The 14,061-nt window shown below is 39.4% G+C and overlaps 1 protein-coding gene across 3 annotated transcripts in view; it reads right to left on the bottom strand.

The window, feature by feature from the left end:
- SEC24D (SEC24 homolog D, COPII coat complex component) overlaps window positions 1-14,061 on the bottom strand; it is a 134,075-nt gene that overhangs the window by 25,752 nt on the left and 94,262 nt on the right. For all 3 annotated transcript variants that reach the window (XM_010590519.3, XM_010590520.3, XM_003410416.4), the window contains exons 20-22: window positions 9,684-9,863; window positions 7,442-7,633; window positions 4,314-4,403 (exon numbers count right to left, since the gene is read on the bottom strand). In XM_010590519.3, coding sequence (XP_010588821.2) covers window positions 4,314-4,403; window positions 7,442-7,633; window positions 9,684-9,863 — 462 coding nt within the window. The remainder of the gene's footprint in view (window positions 1-4,313; window positions 4,404-7,441; window positions 7,634-9,683; window positions 9,864-14,061) is intronic.

The raw sequence follows: 14,061 nt of genomic DNA, 5'->3' as shown, positions 1-14,061 counted from the left end.
ACTCTCCCTTCTCAACCCTGGCTTCCCTATTACCAGCTTTCCTGTTTTGTTCCATGGGCCTGTTCAATCATTGGCTGAAGGGTGAACCTCAGGAGTGACTGCATTATTGAGCTGAAAGGGTGTCTGATGGCCATACTCTCAGGGTTTCTCCAGTCTCTGTCAGGCCAGCAAGTCTGGTCTTTCAATTTTTATTGTGCTTTAAGTGAAAGTTAATGAATCAAGTCAGTCTCTCACACAAAAATTTATATACACCTTGCTATATACTTTTTTTTGCTCTCCTCCTAATGAGACAGCAAACTCCTTCCTTCCACCCTCTATTTTCATGTCCATTCAGCCAGCTTCTGACCCCCTCAGCCTTCTCATGTCCCCTCTAGACAAGAGCTGCCCACATAGTCTCATGTGTCTACGTTATCCAAGAAGCTCACTCCTCACCAGTATCAATTTCTATCCTATAGTCCAGTCCAATCCCTGTCTGAAGAGTTGGCTTTGAGAATGGTTCCCGTCTTAGGCTAACAGAAGGTCGGGGGACCATACCCTCTGGGGTCCTTCTAGTATCAGTCAGACCATTAAGTCTGGTCTTTTGACAAGAATTTGAGGTCTGCATCCCACTGCTCTCCTGCTCCCGCAGGGGTTCTCCGTTGTGTTCCTGTCAGGGCACTCCTCAGTTGTAGCCAGGCACCATCTAGTTCTTCTGGTCTTAGGCCAATGTAGTCTCTGGTTTATGTGGCCCTTTATGTCTCTTGGGCTCATAATTACCTTGTGTCTTTGGTGTTCTTCATTCTCCTTTGCTCCAGGTGGGTCGAGACCAATTGATGCATCTTAGGTGGCCGCTTACTAGCATTTAAGACCCCAGATGCAACTCTCCAAAGTGGGATGCAGAATGTTTTCTTGATAGATTTTATTATGCCAATTGACTTAGATGTCCCCTGAAACCATGTCCCTAACCCCTCTACCCTACTATGCTAGCCTTCTAATCTCTCCGTTTATTTAGGGAACTGCTTTTGGTTTAGTCCAGTTGTGCTGACCTCTCCTGTATTGTGTGTTGTTTTTCCCTTCACCTAAAATAGTTCTTGTCTACTATCTTATTAGTGAATACCCATCTCACTCCCTCCCTCCCCACTCTCTTAGCCATCGAAAAATATTTTCTTCTCTGTTTAAACTATTTCTCGAATTCTTATAATAGTGGTCTCATACAATATTTGTCCCTCTGCAACTGACTAATTTTACTCAGCACAATGCCTTCTGGGTTCCTCCATGTCATGAAATGTTTCAAGATTCATCATTGTCCTTTATCGATGCATAGTATTCCATTGTGTGAATATAATATATTTATTCATTCATCAGTTAATGGGCACCTTGGTTGCTTCCATCTTTTTGCTATTGTAAACAGTGCTGCAATGAACATGAGTGTGCATATATCTATTTGTGTAAAGGCTCTTATTTCTCTAGGATATATTCCAAGGAGTGGGATTGCTGGATCATATGGTAGTTCTATTTCTAGCTTTTTAAGGAAGCTCCAAATCGGTTTCCAAAGTGGTTGTACCATTTTACATTCTCACCAGCAGTGTATAAGTGTTCCAATCTCTCCACAGCCTCTCCAACATTCATTATTTTGTGTTTTTTTGATTAATGCCAGCCTTGTTGGAGTAAGATGGAATCTCATTGCAGTTTTGATTTGCATTTCTCTGATGGCTGATGATCGTGAGCATTTCTTCATGTATCTGTTAGCTACCTGAATGTCTTCTTTAGTGAAGTGCCTGTTCATATCCTTTGCCTATTTTTTAATTGGGTTATTTGTTTTTTGTTGTTGAGTTTTTGCAGTATCATGTAGATTTTAGAGATAAGACGCTGATCAGAAATGTCATAGCTAAAAACTTTTCCCAGTCTGTAGGTAGTCTTTTTACTCTTTTGGTGAAGTCTTTGGATGAGCATAGGTGTTTGATTTTTAGGAGCTCCCAGTTATCTGATTTCTCTTTGTCATTTTTAGTAATGTTTTGTATTCTGTTTATGCCTTGTATTCTTTAGGGTTTTCTGTGTATAAGATCATGTCATCTGCAAAGAGAGATGCTTTTACTTCTTCCTTACCAATCTGGATGCCCTTTATTTCTTTATTTAGCTTAATAGCTCTGGCTAGGACCTCTGGCACAATGTTGAATAAAAGTGGTGATAAAGGGCATCCTTGCCTGGTTCTCGTTCTCAAGGGGAATGCTTTCAGACTCTCTCCATTGAGGATGATGTTGCCTGTTGGCTTTGTGTAAATGCCTTTTATTATCTTGAGGAATTTTCCTTCTATTCCTATTTTGCTAAGAGTTTTTATCATGAATGGGTGTTGGTCTTTGTCAAATGCCTTTTCTGCACCAATTGATAAGATCATGTGTTTCTTGTCTTTTGTTTTATTTATATGATGGATTACATTGTTTTTCTAATGTTGAACCATCCCTGCATACCTGGTACAAATCCCACTTGGTCATGCTGAATTATTTTTTTTTCGATATGTTGTTGAATTCTACTGGCTGGAATTTTGTTGAAGATTTTGCAACTATGTTCACGAGGGATATAGGTCTGTAAATCTTTTTTGTGGTGTCTTTACCCAGTTTCGCTGGTTTCATAGAGCGATTTTGGGAGTATTCCATCCTCTTCCACGCTCTGAAATACCTTTAGTAGTAGCGGTGTTAACTCTTCTCTGAAAGTTTGGTAGAACTCTACAGTGAAGCTATCTGGGCTGTGGCTTTTTTTTGTTGGGAATTTTTTGATTACCTTTTCAGTCTCTTCTTTTATTATGGGTTTATTTAGTTGTTCTACCTCTGTGTTAGTTTAGGTAGGTAGTGTGTTTCTAGAAATTCATCCATTTCTTCTAGGTTTTCAAATTTGTTAAGAGTACAGTTTTTCATAGAAATCTGATATGATTCTTTTAATTTCAGTTGGGTCTGTTGTAATATTGCCCATCTCATTTCTTATTTGGGTTATTTGCTTCCTCTCCTGTTTTTCTTTTGTCAGTTTGGCCAGTGGTTTATCAATTTTATTAATTTTTTCAAAGAACCAGATTTTGGTCTTAACTCTTTCAATTGTTTTTCTGTTCTCTATTTTCCAGATCTTTTTATAACCAAAGCTGACAAGACCTTGATAAAGCATTATTGGAGCACGTGTGTGAACAGGAAGCAGAGTAGAAAAAGCTTTTGCTTAAGTTTTTCTCTGCGTATGGGACCAGTTGTAGGGATGCAGTTACTGCAGCCAGGGACAAAGGTGTACATTCCAAATTCCAGTGGTTTTTATTTGTGTTTCATGGGACCCTAAGATTTCATGACTTGTCTCCAGGGCACTCAGAGAGTATCCAGTGGAGAACGTGTGCAGTTTGGGCCCTCACCAGCCCTGCCCTAAAACTAAGCTGAAGTACGTGCTGTGTGATGTAAAAACACTTCTGGGACGGTTCTCTCATATGTCTGCTAGAGATTAATTATAAAGCTCTATTTAAAGTTGATGTTTGCAGGAATGAGTTACTTTCAAGGTTAAGAACGTTGATTTAGATTGTCATCACATTTGCCTTTCGGGGTGAAAATTGGCCCCACGATACCCTGGTTCTTGTACAATCCTGCCTCCCGGTGAGTGTCCTATACCTCAGCAGTAAGTAGCATTGCATAGAAGAAGGCTAAGGGAGAGGGAGAGACTGATGATAACTCTAGATAATCAAAGCAAACATAAGAAAGCATTTGTCTTCTAGGGAGAGTGGGATGGGAGAGAAACTGAGTCTCTAGACTCAAGGGGTTGTCAAATAAAGAAATAAACCATCATCGGTGCATTCCAAATTCCAGAAGACCCTAATATTGAGCTCAGGAAGGAAAAGAGATGCGTAGCTGGGACTTAGCAACAGGGTATAATTTTCTTGGGTTTCAGATATTTTAAAGTCTTTTACTCAAACTCCAAAAAGGTTAGAAGAGCTTAGTAGGGCTAGAATAACAAAATTTTTCAGAGATCATAAGTCAAATGTAAAAATTCAGTGCTATGAATGTTCTGATTAGGTCCTGAAGGAAAAGTTATTTCAAAACCTATTGTTAATATATTGCTCTTAAACCACTAAGAGAATCTTCATGATTACTAAGTTAATATTTTACTAAAATAACCTGTGGTGATATCTGTTTATTTGTGTATGTCTATGGCTGATAATTAGATAGTATACTTAGAGGATAGTAGGAGCTTTTGTATCAAGATCACTTCATAAAAATACAGGACATGCATTTAAAAAATCTTTAATGAAATAATAATTAAAATTAAAAGAAAAACGCTTTGAAAAAAGGGGGAAAAAATCTCATTCTTACCTTCATTGAATATGGCCTCTTCTGTTGGATAATATTCATTATCATTTTGAGTTTCTGAGAGTATGGGCTTCCCACCTCAGGCAGTAAAGTCTAGATTTAAGAAAATCTAAGTTTCAGTTCCAGTACAATTTATTCTGTCATTTAGATAGAAGCAGTAATGTGAGACTGTTAGAATGTTAAAGTTTAAAAACATCCCTCTAAGATCATATACTTCATTATTGGTTTAGTTCATTTACCTGAAAGCCAAAAATGTGGAAAAATGCACTAAAGATTAATCATTCTTATTGGCATAGATTTCTATCAATGAACCAATTATCTCTGTCTTTCAAAAATAAAAATCCTTCTCTGGAATCTGATAGAGGCACATCACCGAGAAGACACAATGGGTGTCTGCTTTATGTAAGGGATGTCTCTGGGCCATTCCCCATGAAGGTTTAATCCCTTTTCAAGATGGATATTTCAAGGCTACACTGTGAGAGAAAAGAATGTACTTCATTCCCTCACTGAATCAGCTGCAGAACCCTGAGGAGGCATGATCACGTTTCTAAAATGCCATGCAAGAACCACTGTTGCACATTAAAACAAATCATCATATGCTGATTTCTCAAGGGGGGATGAAGCCTCTTAGATCTCCCCAAAATCTGGTTAATGGTCTGCAAAGATACCAATCCATCTGGACACAGCCTCGGGGATGTGAAGGATCTGGACTTAGATTTCTTCCGTTAAGACAAAGTTAGATGATACAGCTAACTTCTCAGCACAAAGATGCCAAGAGATAACCTACCATCTGTGAATTTGCCACAGAAAAGGTGAGTTAGAATGTTTTACCAGAAAGCTGCAACTCTCAGGAAAAGATTATACCTATATTTTACATAGGAGTTGTAAGAAAAGCAGGAAATTCATCATTAACACTCACACACCACCCACCACCCACCCCTCACCCCCCACTGTATTCTTTGGCATTAAGGTAGATCTTTTTATTCAACAAATATATAAATATACTTCATGTATATGTTTGAAAGGCGCCCTGGTGGTGCAAATGGTTAAGTGATCAGCTGCTAACTGAAAGGCTGGCTGTTTGAACAGACTCAGCAGCTTCACTGGAGAAAAGACCTGCCGATCTGCTCCCTTAAATATTAAAACCAAAAAAAAAAAAAAAAACCAACAAAAAACAAACCCAAAGCCATTGCCATCAAGTCAATTCCAACTCATAGTGACCCTACAATTAAATAAATATTACAGCCTAGAAAACCCTAGGGTCAGTTCTGCTATGTCACATTGGGTTGCTATGAGTCAAAATCGGCAGCACACAACAACAACATATGTTTCCAAGTGCCAACTGCCTCTAGAAAGAAAGCTGTTGATTTCTTTCTTTTATGTTTTGAAGAAGGTTGAGAAGAGATGCTGATATATCACAAACCTACCAATCTGCTGCTTTGTGATAGATGCTCAATTCAGCAAATATGCATTTAGCATTTCTACGTCAATACACATACTCCTTTGGTGATGTTAACTGGGTGATGCAAACGGCTAAGCACTTGGCTGCTAACTGAAAGGTCAGTGGTTGAGTCCGCCCAGAGCTGACTTTGACAAAAGGCCTGGCAATCTACTTCTGAAAAATCACCCACGGAGAACCCTATGGAGCACAGTTCTACTCTGACACACACGGGGTCTTCACAAGTTGGAATCGATGGCAACTGGTAGATAGAGTATATCAATACGTTGTGATGTAAGAGGAAGCTTTCTAAATTTTATAAAAACCTTCAGAGTCATAATTCTTTAATTAATTTTATTGTTTTTTTAAAAATTGCATTTCTAATCATTTCTAAATTTCAACTGCATGCAGACATCTTACCATAGTCTCTTAATCTTAAAACTAGGAGCCCCTGGGTGACATGAACAGTGAAGTGCTCAACTACTGGCCGAAAGGTTGATGGCTCGAACCCACCCAGACAAGCTTGGTGATCTCCTTCCAAAGGGTCACAGCCCTGAAAACCCTATGGGGCAGTTCTACTCTGCACATGTGGGGTCACCACGAGTCAGAATCGGCTCAACAGCAGTTAACAACAACAACCTTAAAACTAGTCTCTTAATGGAATATAGACACCTTTACAATTTTTAAATTCCTTTAAAAATATACTGTTGACATTCATAATGGATATGCAGCTCTCTAAACTGACCACCTACCCTTGTAACCTTAAATTTTAATCCGGCCCCTTCCTCCAAGATGCCATGTATCTCCAAATTGCCGTACCTTCGTACCAGATACTGGGGGCTTGAGCTAGTCTTATGCCATCTTGACATAAGTGAAGTTTCAGGGCACGCACTGAGTCTGTTGAGCTCTATGGGTGAACTCATAAGGAATTCACCATCGCACAGAGTAACACTAGAACCATCACAGCAATGATGCTCATGCAACAAAGGTCTGCATATACGGTTTGCAATAAGTGCTGACTCTCAAACAAATTAAAATTACTAGTTTTTTTCTCTGAAACTTTAAAAATAAAATCAATTGTATTCATCTCCACATTCAAGCCCACAGTATCTTCTCATGATTGTAACAGAGCAGGGTATACTCTGTTCTTGTGAGATTATTTTGTAACTCATTAATCTGATTTCGTCTGTAGCAGAACACCCATGAATGACTTCTGCCCATTCTTTTGAGTGTGCAGGTCACCACTAGGAATGAGCTCAGAGGATATGCCCACGGAGACACACCTGCATTCAGTTCCTGCCTCTGCCAGTTACTACCTGAATGAACTTGTCTCCAAGCCTCAACTGATTCATCTGTAAAGTGTTGATAACAATATCCATGTCATTGATTTGTTTTGAGAATTAAATGAAGTGGTAGATTTAAAGTGCTTAGAGCACAGTGACTAGCACATAGTACATGATCTAGAAATTTCCATTACAGTCATATATTTTGGTTCTTTGATAATTTATACAAATACCTTTAAACTAGCTTTTTATTCATCAAAACATGAAATAACTTCATTCTTATACAAAATTATATGCTTTATGTTTTTTTCTTCTTTGTAAAATATATGGTGGCATGTTAACAAAAAATATTTAAGGATTTATATTTTGTATGTTACCACAAAACAATGAAACAAAAAAAGGATACTTGCCATATCTGTGTTGACATGTGCAAAAGACGGCACATTAAATATTCCTTGGATCACTTCTGGTGGGCTACTTACTCCCAACCATAAGAACATATTTAGACCATTAGCCAGGAGGAATATTCCTTCTTCTGAAAGACGGGACTCAGAGCAACGAACAGCAGCAGGTAAAGTTGTACTCTTGACATCTAATGTGTGCTGTGTAGGCAAAGACAAGGGAGTTAGAAACTCCTCCGTACCTCCCTTCCTTCCTTCATTTCTACTTCCTTTTTTCCTTCTTTCTTTCTATTTCATTAATGAGTGCCTACTACATGCCAGACATTGTTCTAGTCATTAGACAATACTGCCTGCCTTGTGCAGCTAACGTTTTTTGGAGGGAGGGAGAGACAATAGGTAGAATAAGTAAAACATATAGAATTTTGGTTGGTGTTAAGCTCTAGGAAGAAAAGTGAAGCAGGGAAGTGGGGTAACAGCATGTCAGTGGTGGTGGTGGGGACGGGTATTACAATTTAAATACAGTAGTTAAGGAAGGCTTTGTTAAGAGGGTAATATTTGAGTAAAGACCCAAGGAGATAAGAGAAGGTGCCATGGTGATGTCCGGGGTATGAGCATTCCAGGGGGAGAGAATAGCCAGTGCAAAGACCCTGAGGCAAGAGCCTGTCTGATGTGTTTGAAGATCAGTAAGGAAGCCAGTATGGCTGGAGTGAAGTGAGAAAGGGGAGAGTAACAGGGATGGTGCTGGAAAGGAGGGGAGGGGAGTACAGGTAATACTGGGTCAGGTGGAAAGAACTTTGGCTTTTACTGTGATGGGAAATACTGGAGTGTTCTGAGCAGGGGAGCGACATGAGCTGGCAAGAATTTTAACAAGATTTTAAAAGATGACTCTAATTTTTGTATTGAAAACAGATAGAGGGAGAGGCAAAGTTGACAGTAAGGAGGCTTGTTAGGAGGTTATTGCAATAGTCCTGGGAGTTACGATTACACTTGAATCTGGGTGATGACAGAAGAGAAGGTGAGAAGTGTGCAGACCCTTAGAAAGGAGAGCCACCATATTTGCTGACAGTGGAAGTAAGGTGTATGAGAGAAAGAAAGAAGGATGACTGTGAGATTTCTAACCTGAAGAATTGGCAGGGGGTGTGGTGATGAATGACATGGAGAAGACTGTGGGAGAAGCAGGCTCAGGGAGTAAGGTCAGGGGCTTGGGTTAACACATCCGTTTCACATCCAAGGAGACATGTTCAGTAGGTGACAGGGACAAGTACATCTAGAGTTCAGGGCAGGCTGGAGATATGAATTTGGGAATCATTCATATGTAAATGGAATTTAAAGCCATGAGAACAGATGAGGCTTCCAAGGCAATGGGTGTAGATAGCAAAGAGCGACTATGCAGGGAGTGAGCCCTGGGGCACCCCAACAGGGAGACAGGGTAAACTAACCAAGGTAGCAGAGGAAGGAATGGCCAGTGAAGTAGGAGGGAAACTAGAAGTCAAGTGAAAAAGGTGTTTCAAGAAGGAGTGACAGACTGTGTCAAATGTTGTTGACAGGTCAGAAAAGAGGACTGAGAACTGCCCACGGGACTTAGAAACATGTTGGTCACTAGTGACCTGGGCAAGAGAGCTTTAGTGGAGTGGTCATGTTCTTGACCTTAAGAGCTCCAGGCTCCCTGGCTTACAGATTTTTGATAATCAATTCTAAATGCAAAACTATCATTTGTAATAATTCACATCTAATGTTCATATTGTTTGAAAGAACTAACAGATTTTTGTTTCTAACCTAAATTAGCAGTGAATGCACTGTTAGCAAGAGTCTGAATACGAATTTGGATAGGGAAGTGAGCCATAAGTTGATCGGGGTTCCAACTTTACTGAATTATTTAGATGATTGCTTTTCTTTCCTAATTTCAAAATTGGCAGTCTTCAGCTGAGTAGACAGATTGAAAAGTCAGTGCAATCTACTCAATTAAGACTACCGATTTTGGAATAAGGAAAGAAAGGCAATCATCTAAACAGTTCTGTAAAGTCGGAACCCCTCAAATTCCTCCCCCCACGATACTGCGCACACCGATGCCCACATACAACTGATTCGAAAGAGTTTCTGTGCTAAATCCCACACCACATGCTTGGAAGGTGCTTCATGACTTCAAATCTCTTCCTAAGAACAAGATGTTTCAGGTACAACATGTAGAAAAGCACAGATTATGATTCCTTTCCAAACTCTTCCAGAAAATGCACCACGGCAGCATGCTTACAATTGGCAGAAGTTGTGGGTAGAAGAAAAGCTGAGAGTCAGCCACATCCATGGTCATGACCAGCTGTCTCTGAAATGTCCGCTCATCTGTTGAGATCTCCGGTCTGCTGAGCAGCACACAGCTTTTTAACAAACAATTCATGTACACTGGCAATACTTTCATGGAATCTGGTAGAATAAGCTGAAAAAGAAATTCACTGGTTTTGCATGCTTATTTTGGACTTTACTGAGAAAAGAAACCCTAAGCTTTATCTGTAAGATAAATGTATTATTTGTTTTTGAGGCTGTTGTGCAGATTAAATGGTAACCTATATAAGGCATGTGCAGCACAGTTAACTGGCACATAAAAAAAACCCCAAAATCCAAACCCACTACTGTCAAGTCAATTACCCCTCATAGCGACCCTACAGGCCAGAGTAGAACTGCCCCATAAGGTTTCCAAGGAGCGACTGGTAGATTCAAACTCCCTTTTGGATAGCAGCTGATCTCTTAACTACTGTACCACCAGGGCTCCACATAGTAGTTGTTTAAAGAATTGCTGTTGTTTTTAGTTGCAGTAGAGTTGAGTTGTTTTTATTTTCTGTAGTGTTATAGAAGCCTGGCTCAGTGGTGAACAGCTCAACAGTAAGGCCAGATTGCCTGGAACCGAACCCCAGCTCTGCCTCTTACGAGGTGTGTGATCTTGGGCAAATAACCTCTCTTTTCCTCAGGTTTCTCATCTGAAAATGGGGGGAAAAAAAGTAGCAAATCTATTTCATGATTTTAGGGTTGATGTTGTTGTTAGGTGGATTCTTACTCATAACGACCCTATGTACAACAGAACAAAACGCTGCTCGGTCCTGCGCCATTCTCACAGTCATTGTTATGCTTGAGCCCATTGTTGCAGCCACTGTGTCAATCCACCTGGTTGAGGGTCTTCCTCTTTTTCTCTGACTGTCTACCTTACCAAGAATGATGTCCTTCTCCAGGGATTGATCCCTCCTGATAACATGGAGTTATTAAGAGGATTAAATGATTATTAATTTGTAAAGCAAATTATCAATAACATTGCTTAGAATGGAAATTCCCTAACACTTATTTGTGCTCATGAGGAACCTCTATGAAGAGGCAGATGTTGGAAGAGAACATGGGGATACTGCATGGTTTAAAGTCAAGAAAGGTGTGTGTCAGGGTTGTATCCTTTCACTATACTTATTCAATCTGTATGATAAGCAAATAATCCAAGAAGCTGCACTATATGAAGAACATGGCATCAGGATTGGAGGAAGACTCATTAATGACCTGCATTATGCAGATGACACAACCTTGCTTGCTGAAAGTGAAGAGGACTTGAAGCACTTATTAATGAAGATCAAAGACCACAGCCTTCAGTATGAATACACCTCAACATAAAGAAAACAGAAATCCTCACAACTGAACTAATAACCAACATAATGATAAATGGAAAAAATTCTGAATTTATAAAGGATTTCATTTTACTTGGATCCACAATCAGTACTCATGGAAGCAGCAGCGAAGAAATCAAAAGATGCACCGCATTGGGCAAATCTGCTGCAAAAGATCTCAGATCTCCTTAAAGTGTTAAAAAGCAAAGATCTCACTTTAAGGACTAAGGCGTGCCTGATCCAAGCCATGCTGTTTTCAATAGCCTCATATGCATGTGAAAGCAGTACAATGAACAAGGAAGACTGAAGAAGAATTGACACCTTTGAATTATGGTTTTGGTGAGAAATATTGAATATACCATGAACTGCCAAAAGAACAAACATATCTGTCTTGGAAGAAGTACAACCAGAATGTTCCTTGGATGCGAAGATGGCGAGACTCTTGTCTCACATACTGTGGACATGTTATCAGGAGGGACCCGTCCCTGGAGAAAGACATCATGCTTAAGTAAACAAGATGGTCAGCAAAAAAGAGGAAGACTCTAATGAGATGGACCGACACAGTGGCTTCAACAATGGGCTCAAGCATAACAATGATTGTGAGCATGACACAGGACTGGGCAATGTTTTGTTCTGCTGTACACAGGGTTGCTATGAGTCAGAACTGACTCAACGACGGCACTTAACAACAACAATTAGTAAAGCACTTACAACAGTGCCTAGCACATAGCAAGCACCCTAGATGTGTTTATTAAATAAAATAAATGATTTCCTAAGCTGATTTACAACTTCCACCTCTTGAGTTTGAGAATAGTATTTCCAGCTTTCCACAAGTATCTCTTACTTTATGTACCTTAAACTCACAATGTTAGTCAAAATTCATCAAACACTTATTGAATGTCACTGTGTGACAAGTTCTGTGCAAAGGGTCAGGAAATAAGGAATGAGGCATAATCCCTGCCTCAAGATGCTTGGAGCCCATAGGAAAGGGCAGACATAGAAATAGATAAAACATAATAAGGAGACTGTATATAGGTACAAACTAAAACAGTAAATGCTCTGTGAATTTAAGTGTACCATTACTGAATGTGCACAATCAAACTCCTACAATTCCACAAACTTGTTCCTTCTCTCATGTTTCCTATTTTAGATTCTAGAACTTTCAGATAAACCTCAATTTTACTTTTTTCTTTCCCTTCAATTAGTAAACAAATCCTTTTAATTCTATTTTTAAAATCTATCTGTACCCTCCTCTCTATTCTCATTTTGCCTCATGTAACTTCACTCTTCTTCAGTCTTCCTCATTCATTGTCCAGTTTTCACACGCATATGAGGCGACTGAAAACATCATGGCTTGGGTCAGGCACACCTTAGTCCTCAGTGTGACATCTTTGCTTTTTAACACTTTAAAGAGGTATCCTGCAGCAGATCTGCTCAATGCTATTCGTCATTTATTTCTTGACTGCTGCTTCCATAGCGTTGACTGTGGAGCCAAGTAAAATGAAATCCTTTATAATTTCAATATTTTATCCATTTATCATAATGTTCTTTATTGGTCCAGTTGTAAGGATTTTTGTTTTCTTTATGTTGAGGTGTCACCCATATTGAAGGCTGTGTGGTTTTTGATCTTCATCAGTAAGTGCTTCAAGTCCTCTTCACTTTCAGCAAGCAAGGTTGTATCATCTGCACATCACAGGTTATTAATGAGTCTTCCTCCAATTATAGTGGTGGCAAAGAATATTAAATATACCATGGGCTGCCAGAAAAATGAACAAATCTGTCTTGGAAGAAATACATTCAGAATGTTCATTAGAAGCGAAGATAGCAAGACTTCATCTCACATACTTTGGACATCTAATCAGGAGGGACCAGTCCCTGGAGAAGGACATCATGCTTGGTAAGGTAGAGGGTCAGCAAAAAAGAGGAAGACTCTCAATGAGATGGCCTGACACAGTGGCTGCAACAGTGGGATCAAACACAGCAACAATTGTGAGGATGGTGCAGGACTGGGTAGTGTTTCCTTCTGTTGTAGACAGGATCACTATGAGTTGGAAATGACTTGATGGCACCTAACAACAATAACAACAACCTCACTCTATCTACCTCAAAGTGCATATCATAATTAGATGCTACAAATAACAGTTACAATGCAGCAATTCCAGAAACACAACTTTATGGGTTAAAAGGATTACAGCTAATGCCCTGAGTTGTTTAACCCTCTCCCAACTCAATTTCATAAAAATGACTAATAATCAAGATTGACAGACCTGAGTTTCACTCCTTCCATCTGGCAGCAGGACAATGAACAAGGAAATATCCCAAAGAAAAGGCATACATAGGAGATAGTGATTATTTCCAAACTGACAGCTAAAATACATGGCCTAAAAGTTCATGATTTCTTTTTAGCTTTATATCTTAATGAAGAACAGAAATTCATCAGAATCCATACTGAAAGAAAATTTCCCTCAGTGCTCTTTTAGAACTTATTCCTCAATTGAAATATCTTTACATCATAGATTTCTTCTCATGATCTATGAAGTAAGGAATGTATAAGACAAAACTATACATCTGGCTCAGGCTAACATACTTGAGAACGATTCTACTTCGCAGGGTCCCCCCCCCTTTTTTTCTCTCCTAATTTTTTTTTTTTAATGGAGTCCTGGTGGCACAGTGGTTAAGAACTTGCTTGGTAACCAACAGGTTGGCAGTTCAAATTCACCAGCCGCTCCTTGGTAACCCTTCGGGGCAGTTCTACTGTGTCCTATAGGGTTGTTATGACTCAATTGCAATGGGGTTACTTCTGATGTCTGTTCAAAGAACCAAAGACAGTTTAAATGTATGTTTCCTCATATGAGAAGAACACTCTGTTATTACAATTTTTCTCTAGCATAAAATATTTTCATTAGCCAACATTTGGTATTGGGTTACTTTCTCTACCAATGCAAATTATGACGAAAAGATGAAAGCATCAGATCATGATCATATTCCAGAGCC

This window comes from Loxodonta africana, chromosome 5 (genome assembly GCF_030014295.1).
Source record: "Loxodonta africana isolate mLoxAfr1 chromosome 5, mLoxAfr1.hap2, whole genome shotgun sequence".
NCBI lineage: Eukaryota > Metazoa > Chordata > Mammalia > Proboscidea > Elephantidae > Loxodonta > Loxodonta africana.
This window is presented reverse-complemented; position numbering and strand designations above follow the sequence as displayed.